We start from the raw sequence: 15,226 nt of genomic DNA on the forward strand, positions 1-15,226 counted from the left end.
GCGGGGCGGCCAGGGTGCCGCGGGTTCTCCCTGCTCACAGCTGCCTCCGCCCGCGAGCGTGGCCTTTGGAGGGAGGTGGTCAAGAGCACGGGGCTGAGTGGACACCTCGGGGTGGGGACGGCTGTTTCTTCAGGTCTGACCCTACAGGAGAAAGAGCAGCACCTGCCCGGCCAGGGTGGCTCAGTGGCTGAACGTCGACCCCTGCACCAAAGGTCGCCGGTTCGATTCCCAGTCAGGGCACATGCCCAGGTTGTGGGCCTGATCCCCAGTGGGAAGCATGCTGGAGGGGACCAATTGATGTTTTCCCTCATCAATGTTTCTATCTCCTTCCCTCTCTGGTCCTCTCTCTAAAAGATCAATAAAGAAAAAAATTTTTTTTAAAAAGAACAGCACCCAGGGAGCCAGGTTCCCTGGCTGTAGACGGCTGACGCACTGTGAGCAGGTCCTCGCCTCAGGGTGAGGGCTGCCGGTGCAGGGCCAGGCGGGCAGGCCTGCGGTCTCCGAGCCTGGCACTGGTGACAGGTGACAGCGGCCAGAGGGCCTCATCCTCCTCTGAGTCTTCAGGGGCCTGCACAGCATCAGGGCTTCAGTGGTGCCGACAAACCAACTCAGAATCATTCTCAGCAACTGAGCGCTGCATCCAGCGTGACCCCTAGCACAGGAAAGGGTTTTGTCTGGGGGGGGGTTAACGATTTGAAACAAGTGGTTACAACGCGTGCTTTCCTTGGGGGCCGGGTTTCAGGGATGAGAGGCCGGCGGTCCGAGCCAGTGCTTCTCACACAGCCCGTCGGGAAGGACCGGAGCGGTCCCTTGGGTTCGTTCCCGGTCCGACGTGCACAGGTGCTTGAGCGTGTGACAGCGTCACCTCGTCACAGCGGTTTCTAAGTGGTTGCCCTTTTATCGCCACTCTCCAGCCCCGGTCCGGGGAGAACTCTGGGGCCCCCGGTGTCAGCTTCTGAACTGCACATGGACTCAGGCTGCCCTTCTGTGTCTGCTGCAGGTGAACGTGATCCACACAGCCAACCCCATGGAGCACGCCAGCCACATGGCCGCCCAGCCACAGTTCGTCCACCCTGAGCACCGCTCCTTCGTTGATCTCTTGGGTCACAGCCTGGCCAACCATGAGCCATTAGTAGGTAGGACTGTGGGGCCCTCCCCCTTCCTGCCCAGAGCCCTGGCCCAGAGGGACCACAGGCACTGACAGCGCAGACCCCGCCGGGGCTCAGGGCAGTGGCCGGACCAGATTTGAAACCTGTGCTGGGCTTTTCCGATGTTCCTTCTGTCCTGCGGGGTCCGAGGAAGCTTCTGGCATTGGCGTGGAAGCGGTCATGAGCACGTGAGCCCCTGGGCTAGGGCCCGTGGTCACGACGCCCGTCATCTCGTTGCAGCGGTCCCCAGCACGGCCACCATCGTGATTGTCGTGTGTGTCAGCTTCTTGGTGTTCATGATCATCCTGGGAGTGTTCCGGATCCGGGCCGCTCACCAGCGGACCATGCGGGACCAGGACACCGGCAAGGAGAGCGAGATGGATTGGGACGACTCCGCCCTCACCATCACCGTGAACCCCATGGAGGTAGGCACGGCGGGTGGCCCCATGGTGACTCTGCAGGCCGTGGTCGAGCCAGGCTCACCTCGGGGCAACGCAGCCCCAGCACTGCGATCCACACGACCACTCTGTGAGGTGCAGGTGTTCCCGTTTTTCAAGTGGGTAAACTGAGGCCCAGTGAGGCCTTGTTGGAGGTCTGCCGCCCAGTATGTGGGACGCACGCTCCCCACTTGCACAGACCCTGTGGGTGGCGACAGAGCTTTGTTTCCCGTTTCGTCTGACGAGACGACTTCCAGTGTGGTCCAGCCTGTCTCGCTGTGGGTGTGACACGGGAGCCCCTTCCTCTGTGGCTCCTGGGATGTGAACAGACATGGGATAGTTGGGTGGTGAGCTGGGGTCCTGGGGGCGAGGGCCAGACTCATGCGGCTGTGTCTTTGTCAGACATACGAGGACCAACACAGCGAGGAGGAGGAGGAGGAGGAGGAAGAGGAGAGTGAGGATGGCGAGGAGGAGGACGACGTCACCAGCGCCGAGTCAGAGAGCAGCGAGGAGGAGGAGGGGGAGCACGGAGACCAGCAGACAGCCAGCCGGCAGCAGCAGCTGGAGTGGGACGACTCCACCCTCAGCTACTGAGCCACACACCTGCCTCCTGCCGTGGGAGACGCCGTCCTGCATGGCGCCCGCCCCAGGGTCCACCCCAGGGTCCACCGTGTACAAAGTCATTCTGGCCAGTAGGTCTGCTGACCCTCCCCGCCGACTGCCACCTGCCTGCTGCCTGTGCTGGGTGTGCAGGACCCCAGGCTCCCTCCCTCTCCCGACCTGGTCCTGTCCCGCGAGGGGCTGACACGCTGTCCCGTCATCTCGCTCCGCGCGGCCCCTTGGCGCCTCCACCGAACCCGGTGACGAAGGGTTAACTGCTCACTCCCACCTGGTAATCCTTTCGTTTTATTTTTTTCCTTTCTCTTTTAACCCCCCCCCCAACTAGTGCATGTATAAAATGGCCAAATGGGGGTTCATCTATAGATGACGAACTGACTTTTTAATATTTTGTAAATAAATTGGGATTCCTCGTGTCCTTTGTGCTAGTGTACCCCAGGGCTGGGTGCTAGATGGAGTGTGAGACAGAGATCGGGGGACCCTCGGGCCCCTGCTCCCCCCAGACAAGGAGACCAGGGCCTGCCACATGGGCACCTGGACTGTCCCAGCTGCTGGTCTCGGTCCCCATTTGGGGCCAGGCCAGTTGTGGGCAGGGATCTGGAGTGCTGCCTGGTGGAGGGGACCCTCTGGAGGCTGGAGATGGCCAGGCCCTCTTTGGGACCCCACCCTCTCACGAGCCGAGGGGGAGGCGCGGGGCCCTGGCCTGTTTGCACGGGACCCTCGTGTGCAGCCTCGGGGCTCGAGCTCAGACACGCGTGGCTGGCGCGGAGGGTCGACAGTCTGACCTGAGGGAGCCGGCAGGCCTGAGTGATGCACTCGGAGTCTGGGACACCCCTGAACGGGCGCCCAGTGGCCCAGAGTCAAAATCAGACCCCCCGACCCCCAGCAGCCGGAGCTCTGCTCTCCTTCCCAGAGCCCCGGGCTCCCAGAGTGGGGGCTGCCTGTGAAGGGAAGGGAGCGAGTCTCAGCAAACCCCTGCAGCACTTTGTTTTATCTGACTTGTAAAATTTTAGATTTCTAAAACGGGGGGTGGGGGATAATTCTGAATACTGTTCTGTGACCCCTCTGCTAGTGTCAAGGACACGGCCGCTGTCCTGTCTGTGTGGCCCCCATGCCCTCGCTGCAGCTGCTCTTCAGTCGGTGGGTAGACGCCGGGTGGGGACCAGGTGTCCGCCCGGCAGCCGCCCCGCCCCGTGTGTACGCTGGCGCTAGGGCAGGTGTCTGCCGTGCAATAAAGTTCTGGTGTGACTCCAGTGGGACGCGTGTGCTTTCTGACCCCGCATCCCCGTTTCCTCTGGAGCTGAGGACGCAACACGAAGGCCTTTTTATTTCTTTTAATCCGCTTGTACCTCTCAGTTCAAGGTTTCAGAGTGCTGGTTGTCAGCCTACATCTGCTACGTCGAACTCCCCTCCCCCACACAGAAACATGAAATGATTTAAAAAAATAGATAGTATTCTTCTCACCAGGCACACAGGCTGTGCACCCGAGTCAGAAATTGCTCTGTCTATGCAAAGTGTCTGTCCGCGCCAGGGAGCACAGACTCCTTTAAATAAATAACACACAGACATACACCCGGCTTCTCCTACTCGGGCGGCGAGGTGGGTCTGAGGCATTCAGCCCTTGGCCGTGGAGTCTGGGCAATACCGACGGCTCGCGGACTGCACCTCCCAAAAGAAAGCTGGTCCCTGGGCTGCTGAGAGGGCAGCTGCTAGCGGCTCCCTGAGCCCACGAGGCCTGGGGGGGGGGGGTCCCAGGTCGGCTGTCACTTCACTGGGGTCCCCGTGGGTTTCCAAAGGCCCAGGTTCCTGCCCGTCTCCAGAGCCAGCTGCAGACAAACCCAGGAATGTGCCTTTCGAGAGCTACCCAGGTCCACCTAAGGCTACGGATATTGTCACAGAAAATCACCACGCCCCTAACTCACACTCGGGCGCCTGGTGAGCGTTCTGGGAAAGGTCAGCTCCTTCCCTGGAACCTGTTTCGAGAGGAAGCTCCGGGTGCCGACAAATGCTCTGACCTGCTTCCCCCGACCAGGATGAGCTCAATCAAGCTCAGGTTTCTTTAAATACGTCTTGAGGACCAACATTTAGTATACTTTGTGGGGCTGAGGCTGTTCTCCCGAGCCACAGAGGTTCCATAAGTAGTTTGGCTATTTTCTTACCCGCAAACCAACTCACTTTACAGCAGAACGCTAAGAGAAATCCCGTACCCAAGAGTCACTTTGAAAGCAAGCATCCCTGAATCGAGAGGGTACCAGGCTACCTCAGGGAGCTGCCCAGAACTCAGTCAGTGGAGGGCGTGAAGGTGGACGGGTGGGCGCCCCGTCTGGACAGCAGGCACCAGGTAAAGTCCCGGGAGCCCTGGGAAGGGAGCTCCCCAGCGGGGATGAGTCTGCTGGGTCCAGAGCCCCCTGCTGGAAGACTTGGGATTACCGTCCTCCACAAGGTGCTGTCTCCAGGTGCCCACCTCACAGTGTCTTAGCAAAGCTGGGGACGCTGAGGACAGCACCCTCCCCTGCACAAAGGATGCATTTCCACGTATGGCTGTTTAGTTCCTGAAACGTTTCAAGTCATTAATAAATAACCAGTGTAAACACAAGGCAGTTGGGAGAGTCCTTTCCCATTGGGCGCAGTCCTGGCTCTCGGGCCCCAAGGACGCCTGCTGGCGCCTGGTCCCCAGACGGACGGTTTGCTCACGTCCGAGCCCGGCAGGGAGGGGTCCGTGTGCCGCCGGAGGCCTGCTATTGCCTGTTGTCTTTGGACACGTTGTGGGCCAGCCAGTTCACTTTGGTTTTCCAGCTCTCCCGGAGGGCCTCGTTGAACTTCACCCGGAAGTGCTTGAGCGCCTCCTCCTCTGTCTTCCCCAGGGCCAGCGAGTCCTGGGGCAGAATGGGGACGCTCAGGGGCCTGGTCCCTGCCCAGCAAGGCACCCCCTCTTGCCTCCCCAGACGTCTGTCCTCTCCGGATGTTTTAAGCTCCCTCTTAACCGTGAAGAGAGAAGATGGCCACCCCACATCTCCCTCGGAAAGATCTTTTTATTTTGATCCCAAACCAAGGCAAGTCCCTAGAGCCACCCTCAAAACAAGATGCCCGCTGGAAGCAACCAGGCTGTTTCTGGCGGCTTCCCCCAGACCCCACTGGGTCCCGAGTGGAACGAGGAACACTTGAGCCAGGAGTGCCCTGTAGGGTCCACCACACTCGGGGGTCCCCTAGGTCACACTGCTGGGAGGCCGGCCTGGGGACGTTGGGGGCTCTGCGGCCTCCCGACCAGCAGGCCCTGGGCCTTTACCTTGAGATACTGGATGTCTTTGGAGCAGCTGAGCTCCGGCAGGCCTGCCGCCCGCATCAGGGCGAAGAGGTGGAGGAAGAGCAGCCCGTGGCGCCGCAGGATGGTGTAGGCTCTCTCGCAGTAGCCACGGAACCTGCGGGGGGAGGCGGCCCTGGTCCTCCCAGCCACTACCAGTCCCACCTGCCAGCCTGCCTCCTCCCACCGGACCCAGCAACCTCCCCACACTGCCCCCTCCAGGGTGGGCTCTGCACCCGATCAGTGCCCTCGGGCCCTAGGGGCATCTAGCGGGTCTGAGGCACCCTCACCTTTCAAATTTCTCACTGTTATTAGTCTTCCCCTGCTGAATCACATGGACAAAGTCGTAGGTGAGGATGAACGGGACTCGCTCACGGTTGATTCCAAATTTGGTCTTGAAATTCCCCAGGAAGTGGCCAAAATCAATGTGGAACAGCTAAGGGAAGGGAAGGAAGGGTCAAGACCGGGCAGCGGAGGGCTCTGCCTGGAGCCGAGCGCAGAGAGGCCAAGGGAGGGGCCAGAGGACAGGCGCCGCCCACGCCGCCGCCCCACGCCGCGCCTACCTGCCCGTTCTCGCGGATCATGATGTTGTCGCTGTGCCGGTCGCCGATGCCCAGCACGTATGTGGCCACACAGTAGCCAGCGCAGGAGAGGGTGAACTCCTCAATGGCTCTGTCCAGGGCCTCCCTGGGGGGAGCAGGGAGACTGGAAACCAAGGCCTTAGACACCCTGCAGCCCCCGAGCCTTCCCTGCTGCGAGGCAGTGGGGCCCTGGACCTGCCGCCTGCAGGCCCCGCCCAGCTCCCAGACAACAGCAGCTGCACAGGTGACCCAGCAGCAGAACCATTCGGCTGAGCCAGCTCAAGGGGCACAATTCTGAGCCAGTAACACACGAGGGCTGTCTTCCGGCCCTGGGCTGGGGGGGAGGGTTCCACAGCAACAGGTGACTGACACGTGGGGAACGGACACGCAGCCCACCCAACACAGACCAGGGCCGGACCCTGGCCGAGCCTGGAAGTCACAGAGCCCGTCACACACTGTCCCTTCACCTCTGACTCCCACACCTCACCTCGTGGAAAGGAGAGGGCATCTGTCCCCAGGGCCTGAAACCTACCCGGGGTTCTTGGACTTGAGCCAGTTGAGCAGGGCGTCCTTGTTGAAAGCGGCCGTGGCGGCCATGTTGCTCTTGTTCAGCTGGATGTTGGCGATGGTGTCCGAGTGCAGCACCACCTCGATGAGGCCCGTGCGGTCGCCGGTGGACAGGCAGCCGTAGGGGGTCATCCTAGCCGGGTGGGAGGGGGCAGGCAGTGGTCAGGGGCTGTCCCTGGGGCTGCCCGACCCCCAGTGGACTCGAGACATCCAGAGCAGCCGCAGGAGACGCCAACACTCAGATGCAGACAGAACAAGCCAGCTCCTCGGCTGAGCCCGTTTGCCCAGAGAGAAAAACTCACGTGGCTGGGAAGCAGGGGGCAGGAAGCCAGGGACACTTGAGGCAAAGGGAGCAGCGAGCCCGATGCTCAGCACCGGGCTGGCCTCCTCCACCCTCAGCCTGTGGCCCTACCGCCCCCTTCGCCCTCGTTTTGAACTGCACTTCTGAGAACAGCCACTTCTCCTGAGGTGGTGATGCCACTTTGGCAGGGGACCCCTCCAGAGGAACAGGCTCCCAGGGCTGGTGCAGGCACTGACGGATGCCAGGCGGGCTCCTCACCTCAGGTCCAGCCCCTCCTGCTTCCACAGAATGTCCATGAGCTGGATCATCTGCAGCGTCAGCATGTCCTGGCGGAGGTCTGTGCCGCCGGCCCCCGGAAGAAAACGCATGAGTTTCTAGAGGGTTCTGCACTCCCAGCCACGCCTAGGCCCCAGCACTGGTTCCCGACTTCTCCTCGGCTCACCCTCCAGGGAGCCCAAGAACAGTGCAGTGTGGGGAGGCCCGGCCTGCTCACCGTCCCCGTTCTTAAAGATGATGCCCACGCTGCCGCCGCTGCCCGCCTCCTCGTTGCTGTACATAACCCACAGCGGCTTCATCTTGGAGTCCATGAAGGTGCACTGCTCCACGCTGCCGGGAGAGGGCAGTCAGCAGGGCCCTGGGCCTCTGCGGGGGCGGGGAGGCCTGTGGGGGGCTCACCAGACTTCGGCCAGCAGGATGCTGGGGTCCAGCGGGGACTGCAGGTGGGAGAGGGCCTCCAGGTAGGTCTCCTGGCGCATGCACAGGTGCATCAGCTCCTTGGTCTGGGGCTTGGGGCTCTTCTGGGAGCTCACCTTGACAAAGTCGTTCAGGGCCTTCAGTTTGCTCAGCGCTTCCCCCTGGCAGGAGAACCAGAGGCATCGTGGGCAGGCCGGAGGGGCGGCCCGAGCTTCCGGCCGGCCAGGTGATCCCAACGAGGCCCGGCCCACCCTGCCCAAGAGCGAAGCCCACGTGGGGACGGGGCTGGGGGGCCTGAGCCTCACCTGCTTCATCAGCACCTTCATGTGGTGGGTGCTGCCCCGGCAGTAGGCTTCCATGATGAGGCCGAAGCGCAGCGCCACCGACGGCACGTGCATCTCGGAGCTGGGGGCGGAGAAGGGGCTGAGCCTCCCCGGGCAGGGCCACACGGCCCCTCCCAGCCCGCTCGGGCACCCAGGCCAGCAGAAGGGGAGGCCCTCCTCCCCGTGGCCTTCCAGGGACATTGGGTCCAGCTACCGGAGGTGCCAGAAGAGGAAGTGGCCGATCTTGCGGTTGGCCAGGGCTCGGTCCAGCAGGAATTTGGTCAGCTCGCAGTCGAGGTAGGACTCGTACTTGAGCACCTGCACCAGCTGCAGCAGGTACTGGAAAAGCTCGTCGTCCCTGCAGGGAAGGGAGGCCGGCTGGGCCGGGAGCTGCGTGGCTCAGGGCAGGGGTCTGCAGCAGGCCCCCAGGGAGAGTTCCGTCCCCACCCTGTGCCCTCTGCCAGGCGGCCTGGGCAAAGCCACCCTCCCGAGGAGGGGCAGGACCCCGTGGGACTCACGTCAGTTTTCGCAGGGACTTGATGGCGAAGGAGCCCACGTGGCGGTCAGGGAAGCTGGAGTCCAGCAGCTCCAGAGCGCTCAAGACCGGCAGCTCTGGCCAGGAGCACAGCAAGTAGAGCATCTGGGGAAGCTGGAGGTCAGGGCGGGGCTGTGCCCACCCCGGGCTGCCCCTCTCCAGGCCCTGCCCCTCCGCCCACCTGGGCCACGTCCTCGTGCTTGTTCCACTTGGTGACCAGCAGCAGCCGGGCCAGCGCCTCGGGAAAGCGCTCCTGGACCTCATGGCGCATCTTCCACACCAGGTCCTTCTCGTGCTCGTACAGCTCCCCCGACCCACGCCGCTCCAGGATTTCCCGGAGCTGCAGCTGCTGAGGGGTGCAGGGGGTGAGGCTGCAGCTGGCTACGCCAGGCTCCGTACCCAGCTCTGCGCTGGTCCTGCGCCCCACACCCCCAGCCCTGCTCACCTCCTCCTCGGTAGCGCGCCCGTGCTCCCCGTGCCGGCCCAGCTCCAGGATCTGCAACGAGAGGCCTGCTCAGCGGTGCTCCAGGACCAGGGCCAGCCCGAGGAGCCCAGGGCCGGAGACAACGCTGCCGACCTTGCGGGCCAGTGACTCCGTGGGAGACTGTCCCGTGACTGGAGGAGTTCACGGGCATCCCTGGCCTCCTGGGAAGCCAGGCATTTCTCCCACTAGTTGTGAAAGCCAAACGTGTCTTTGGGTATTGCCCGAGTTTGCCTGGGTGCAGTGGTCCCTGGTTGAGCACCGCTGCTCCGGAGTGCAGGGACCACGCTCTGGGGAGCCCCAGGGCCAGGGGCAAGAAAATTCACCTCACTTAGCCCCACAGCCTCTGAGCAGGGCAGGTCCTGGACCCCGGTGGAGAGGGGCCCTCACTGACCTTGTCCAGGGCAGGGTAATACACTGGGCAGGAGGCCACCTCGGGGAGACAGATGACCAGGGCTGCAGCACTTTCGGTGTTGGGGTTGCTGCACACGGTTCCTGTAGGGTTCAGCAGCTCCCCTTTCTCGTCTGGGTGCAGGGAGAGGCGGAGTTACAGGGGGACACCCCCATATTGGGGCGATGCCCACACTTTCCCCCTCCTGGCCTGGGCCAACCTGGCACAGAGGGCCACATGTAGAGACAGCACTCGCCAGTCTTGAGCTGGTCCTTATAGTCAAACAAGGTGAGGTTGGCCCAGGCGATGGGGCAGTCCTGGAAGGGAACACAGGTAGGTCAGCCCCCCTTGGTTCCCCACTCCCAGCTTCTGGAGGAACCCCCAAACCAACCACATGGGCCCCAGAAAGCTGGCCCAGCTCAGCGGGGGGTAGTCAGCATGGCTCCGTGGCCAGTCACATTCTGGGGCCCGTGACTCAGGGCCCAACCCCCACTCCTTCCTGGCCAGCTGCTGACTCAGGCCACCCTGCTCCCTGCAGGACCGTGTGTTTGTCCTCCCCTATCCTATATTCCACGTCATCCTGCCAGCAAGCCTGGGGACCCAGAACTGTCACACAGCAGGGGCAGTGGCCAGGGTGGGGGCATTGGGGAGCCGGGGTCCCCAGGCTCCGGGACCCATCCCCAGGCTGAGTGACCCCAGGCGCAGGACTGGACTGGGGCCAGCAGGGCGTGGCGGGCTCTCAGAGGCTGGCCCCACCCCTCAGCCGGCCCCACCCACCGCCTTCTTGGACTTCTTCTTGGTGGAGCGGGCCTTCTTGGCCTTCTCGATCACGGCGTAGAGCGCGAAGCAGAGCCGGGCCATGCGCGGCAGGTCGCAGATGCTGATGTCGAACTCCAGGCGCTGCTTCCACACGGGCTCCGAGCACACGCTCACCTCCGAGCTGGACACCGTCTTGCAGAGCGTCTCGTTGCCATGGAAGAGCCCGGCCTGCACCACCAGCTGGGGAAGGTGCGGGCACAGGTGACAGGTGGCAGAGGCCTGGTCCCCTCTCCCCTCCCAACTTCTCCCACCCAGCTAAGGCCAGAGTCTCCTCCTGAGGTGTCCTCATTCCAGATGTCCAATCCCGCCTCCCACGTGGAAGGAGGGACGCAAGGGGATGGCTGGCGCCTGTGGGATGAGTGGCCGTGGTCCCGGGTGGGCTGAGAGGGAGAAGGCCATGGGCTGTGCCTGGGGGACCGTCTCAGCGACCCGGTGGCTCGGTGGGACCCCAGGACCTGTTGCTTCCTGCTCTGCCCTCAGTGTCCCCAGCTGGGCTCCCTGCACAGCTCACAGTGCTGTGCGCCCCCTGTGGCCGGGGAAGGATAATGCCTCATCAACTCCCACGCCCAGCCTTCTCCAGCTCCAAGGACAGAAAGCTTCTGTGATCCTGCCAGGGGAACCCAGACCTGTTTGCTGATAAAATACCCCAAAAAGGGTTCCCCAAAGAGACCCCACCTCTGTGCACCCAGGTTGCACATTCTGCAAACCGGACAACGGAATGAACCTACACTAGCAGACTGTCCCAAGGACCAAGGACACGGTGTGGGCTTGGCCCCCAGAAGCCCAGCCACAGGTGCACACACCTCCCCCACCCCATGCCCCCCAGAGCCCCAAAGGCCCCCAGCCCAGCTGGAGTGGCTCCTCTTCCAACGCCTGATACCTCCCCGGCTGCGGTTTCCACATCCCTGGGCTAGGCCCGGCCCACAGCCTCCACCAAAGTCAAGTACCCAGAACTCGCCCAGTTTCTACGAATCAGCCTCTCTGGCCATGGCCTGTTCCCCTCCCCCCTTCCTGTTTTGAAACAGCTCACAACCACCCTGGGCAGGGATGCTGGGTAATGTGGTCAGGTGGCTTTCATGTGACCCCCACCTCTTCCTCTGCCGCCCCTCCAGGCCACAGCCACCTTGTTTGTGCAGAAAACACACAATCCCCCTGGCCCAGGGCCCCACCTTCATCCGCTCGTCGGCGTTCACTTTGCTGCCCTGGATCAGCTCGATGCAGAAGGGCTGTTCCAGGGACCACAGGGACACAGAGCAGGGCTGGGAGGGCAGAGGAGACACAGGCCTTTAGAGCAGAGGGACCCAGGGGCTGGGGGCTCGGGGGGTGAGTGTGCTGCAGGTGTGCGGTGAGGCTCAGGTACCTTCCCCAACTCCACCCTTTACCAGACACCTGCCGGCAGGTGGCAGGACCCCAACCCCCCGAGCTCTGCAGGGCAGAGCCCGTCTCCGGTGCAGGAAGCAGGACAAGGGTGAGGAGGGTGGCGGCCGGGAGCCAGGCCTGGGGACTCCCGGGAAGCTCTGACACCCCGGCCCTCCAGCCCTGCTGGCTCCCAGTTCAGAGCCCAGCCCTCAACCGACCAACAAGGGGCAGGCGACAAGGGCCCCTGGACCCCCCATGGGCAGAGGTGGGAGGAGGGGTGGGGGGGGGAGGTAAAGAGAAGGCTCAGCTCACCTTCTTCATGGGAATGGGGGGCGGTTTGGTGCGTGGCTTTTGGACTTGGGGGGCAGGGTTGCTCTGTTCGTCCCGCATGGCGAGGATGGAGGAGGAGTGTACCATGGTCAGGTGCGGGGTCAGCCCACTGTGCAGGCAGCTGCAGATGTACTGAGGTGGCGGGGGGGGGGGGGCAGTGAGTGGCTGACAAACAGTCCCAACCATTCCCAGGACAATGGCTACCAGGGGACTCCCCCAGGCTGACCACTGCCTCGCCCAGGCTTTCTGGGCCGCGCCCGTGGCTCTCCCTGCCCTCGCCCACCTCAGAGCCATCCCGGTGTTCACTCTCGCTGGGACCCCCAAAGGCCTGGCTCACGGGGTTCAAGAGGGGCCAAAGAAGCAGCTTCCCCAAGCCCCGCCCAGGAGCCCAGGGCCCCCCGGCCCTCACCTGGAACTGGCAGAGGGGGTAGCTGCCGTACAGGTACTCATGCTTCCCGTTCACCTGCAGGGCGTAGTCCTCGGGCTGCTCCACCAGGGGCTTCCGGAACACCGTGGCCTTCTTCCGGAGGGCACAGGCCATCAGTGCCAGGGGCATGTCCTTGGTGGACACCTGGAAGGTGAAGCTCTCCTAGGGGGAGGGGGAGGGTCAGCTGTCCGCCCTGTGAGGGACCACAGGGTCCTGGGCACGGGGTGGGACCGCCACTTGCCGTCTTGGGCCCTCCCTGCCCCCATCGAGCTCCGTAAGGCCAGGGTGTGATGAAGGCACACAGGGAACACTTGCTCAGTGAGTGAACAGACCCGGGATCCGGTCACCTGGTCATTCTGCCTCGTCAAACTTGCCTGGTGGGACGTTCAGCTGAACCCCCGGCAAGCATGGATACCCCACAAACACATGTGATGCTACTGGGAGGAGAGTGAATTTGGGGGGCTGGTGGGTGACTGGGGAGTCTCACAGGGGCGGCGTCCCCCGTGGACACGGCAGCCTGGGTACAGCTCCGGCAGAAGCCGTGGCTCACCTCGCTGCCCTCGAACTTGACGTTGACCAGGAGGGCCCGGCTGGGGACCCGCAGGGTGCCAGCCCCCCAGCTCCGTGCGGAGGGCTCCAGCTGCAGGGGGAAGCTGTACTGCAGCCAGGCCTCCCAGCCCAGCTGCTGCCGGCGGGCCGCCGCCTCCTCGCAGAACTGGCGCATCTTGGCTCGGAAGTCGTTCACTTCGGGGTCGCGCAGGGAATCGAACTCGTGCAGGCCTGCGGGGAGGGAGGGGCCGGGTCAGCGGGGCCAGGGGGGGGCCCGTGGGGCAGGGCGGCCTGGCGCCCTCGGCCCACCCTGGCCGGGGTACCTTTGCCAATGAGGAGACTGATCTGCGAGTTGATGAGCTTCTTCACCCTGTCACCCTCCCGGGCCACCAGGCGCAGGACCGGCAGGAAGGGCTGGATGTCACACAGCCGCCGCTGCTCGTCCTCCAGCTCCTGCTGCTCCGCGGTCTGGTTGACACAGGTGAACACGTAGGCCTCGGGGTCACTGAGCATGTGGAAGAGCGGCTCATACTGGGCTCGGTGCCACAGCACCTGGGGGGACAGTCGCTGGTCAGCCCTCTGACCACGGCGGGCGCGGCCCCAGGGAGCTAGGGGAAGGTGGAGGCTGGCTCGGCTGGTGTCCCACCCTGTGTGGCCCTTACAAGAAGGCAATGGCAGGACCCCAAGGCCAGCACCCTCTCCTGACCCCTGGGGCACGGCCCGCCAGGAGCCCGTCGCAGCAGGATGCCAGGCACGCTCTAGACCTGGGACTGAGCGGTGGGTCCGGCAGCCTCCCTGCAGGGCACTCTAAGAGCCGGACAGCCGGACACGACCTCCAGGCATCCCCAGCTAATCGTTCTGGGGTTCAACACCCTGGTAGCCCATTCAGAAAAGTTTACCGCACCGAGGGGCCATGAAACCCTCGGTGGGCGGTGTACCCTCCGGGTGAGGTGTCCCCAGGGATCGCTGGGGTGTCACCTAACAGCAGGGTTGAGTGTGAAGGTGCTTGCCACAGAGTCACAGAGACCAAAACGGAGGGAACAGCCTTAGTTTTCCTCCATGGGGGATGGTCATTTCCACCCATGGACGCAGAGGGATCTCGGGGTGAGCCTAGGGGTGCCTGCGCTCCAGAGGCGTGTTAAGGGGAAAACCCGAAGCTGTAGAACAGCAGATGTGATTCGAACCCATCGCATAAAAACATCAATCACAAACATTCATTATACAGATCAGGATTCAGTCAACAAGCCACCTGGTTACTGGAAGACCGCCCTTTATTTACATGCTGCCTAAGCAGGCCTTTGTCTTAGGAGGCGGACTTGGTTGTTGCAGCAATTAACACACGGCCTCCAGCAAAGCCTAAGATATTTACAGTTTGGCCCGTGGCATAAATAAATATATGATACGGCCGTAGAACTGAAGTGGGGCGAGACTGCCAAGTTTTACATTTGCACAAAGTTTGAGTTGGAATAAAACTCAAGTTTAGCTCTGTAAGCAGAAAACTAAGATTCACCTTAAAACGATAGTTACCTAAAGTTAATAACATGAAAAAGATGTTACCTGTTAACTTTGAAATAAAAGGGTATAAAAGTTCATAATCAGAATTTTTCACACAAAAACAACCCTATACTGTATATAAAAATAAAACAGGGAATAGCCAAACGGTTAACTGTGGTCATCTGATACGGCTGGATCATAGATCATTTTTCCTTCTACTTTTTCTTCTGTTCCTAAATGTCAATGTGTCCATATTACTTTTGAAATAGAAAATAAATAAATAAATAAGTACATGTAATATGTAAAGAAACCTCCCAGGTGGGGTCTGATGAACAAAATAAGGCGATGAACTAAAGAGATCCAGAGGCATGGAAGTAGGAAACAGACTGACAAACCTCAGAGGAAGGGGGACGAGAGGGCAGGAAGAGATAAACCACAGAACTTACGAGCATAAATGTATAACCAATGGTCATAGAAAACAGCGTGGTGAAGGGGGGGTTCTGTAATACTTTCAACAATAAAGATTTTTAAAAAGAAAGAAAAAAATCTCCCAAGGAGGGAAGATTAAAAGCCAAACAGCCTCGCCAGTGTGGCTCAGTGATTGAGCATCGACCCATGCACCAAGAGGTCACTGGTTCGGTTCCCAGTCAGGGCACATGCCCAGGTTGTGGGGCCAATCCCCAGTGGGGGGCGTGCAGGAGGCGGCCAATAGTGTTCTCATTGATGTTTCTCTCTCTCTCTCCCTCTCCCTTCTTCTCTCTCTAAAAAATCAGTAAAGAAAGAAAAAAAGAAAACATGTTTTAAAAACAAACAATAAACCTCAAGGATGGTCCATTGGTCCTCTGCTTCTCTCTCTCTCTTTTTCTGCTCCC

General features: G+C 61.7%; 2 protein-coding genes across 7 annotated transcripts in view; one reads left to right on the forward strand and one right to left on the reverse strand.

Moving 5' to 3' along the window:
- The window catches only part of CLSTN1 (calsyntenin 1), a 66,650-nt gene extending 63,194 nt beyond the window's left edge, over window positions 1-3,456 (forward strand). The window contains exons 17-19 of the mRNA XM_036256845.1: window positions 1,001-1,136; window positions 1,389-1,573; window positions 1,988-3,456. Of these exons, the coding sequence (XP_036112738.1) occupies window positions 1,001-1,136; window positions 1,389-1,573; window positions 1,988-2,179 (513 nt within the window). The 3' untranslated portion in view covers window positions 2,180-3,456. The remainder of the gene's footprint in view (window positions 1-1,000; window positions 1,137-1,388; window positions 1,574-1,987) is intronic.
- The window catches only part of PIK3CD (phosphatidylinositol-4,5-bisphosphate 3-kinase catalytic subunit delta), a 53,018-nt gene continuing 41,219 nt past the window's right edge, over window positions 3,428-15,226 (reverse strand). For 4 of the 6 annotated variants that reach the window (XM_036256992.1, XM_036256996.1, XM_036256994.1 and 1 more), the window contains 21 exons: window positions 13,184-13,412; window positions 12,862-13,091; window positions 12,294-12,473; window positions 11,867-12,016; window positions 11,365-11,454; window positions 10,154-10,375; window positions 9,597-9,693; window positions 9,380-9,510; window positions 8,950-9,000; window positions 8,686-8,853; window positions 8,488-8,609; window positions 8,184-8,327; window positions 7,952-8,051; window positions 7,629-7,807; window positions 7,447-7,559; window positions 7,212-7,290; window positions 6,618-6,785; window positions 6,068-6,191; window positions 5,795-5,940; window positions 5,490-5,622; window positions 3,428-5,079 (listed from right to left, as the gene is read on the reverse strand). In XM_036256992.1, the coding sequence (XP_036112885.1) occupies window positions 4,942-5,079; window positions 5,490-5,622; window positions 5,795-5,940; window positions 6,068-6,191; window positions 6,618-6,785; window positions 7,212-7,290; window positions 7,447-7,559; window positions 7,629-7,807; window positions 7,952-8,051; window positions 8,184-8,327; window positions 8,488-8,609; window positions 8,686-8,853; window positions 8,950-9,000; window positions 9,380-9,510; window positions 9,597-9,693; window positions 10,154-10,375; window positions 11,365-11,454; window positions 11,867-12,016; window positions 12,294-12,473; window positions 12,862-13,091; window positions 13,184-13,412 (2,994 nt within the window). In that variant the 3' untranslated portion in view covers window positions 3,428-4,941. Of the gene's footprint in view, window positions 5,080-5,489; window positions 5,623-5,794; window positions 5,941-6,067; window positions 6,192-6,617; window positions 6,786-7,211; window positions 7,291-7,446; window positions 7,560-7,628; window positions 7,808-7,951; window positions 8,052-8,183; window positions 8,328-8,487; window positions 8,610-8,685; window positions 8,854-8,949; window positions 9,001-9,379; window positions 9,511-9,596; window positions 9,694-10,153; window positions 10,376-11,075; window positions 11,105-11,364; window positions 11,455-11,866; window positions 12,017-12,293; window positions 12,474-12,861; window positions 13,092-13,183; window positions 13,413-15,226 lie in introns of those variants that run through there. The other 2 variants (XM_036256997.1, XM_036256998.1) reach the window with 2 other exon arrangements.

This window comes from Molossus molossus, unplaced genomic scaffold (genome assembly GCF_014108415.1).
Source record: "Molossus molossus isolate mMolMol1 unplaced genomic scaffold, mMolMol1.p scaffold_m16_p_12, whole genome shotgun sequence".
Lineage (NCBI taxonomy): Eukaryota > Metazoa > Chordata > Mammalia > Chiroptera > Molossidae > Molossus > Molossus molossus.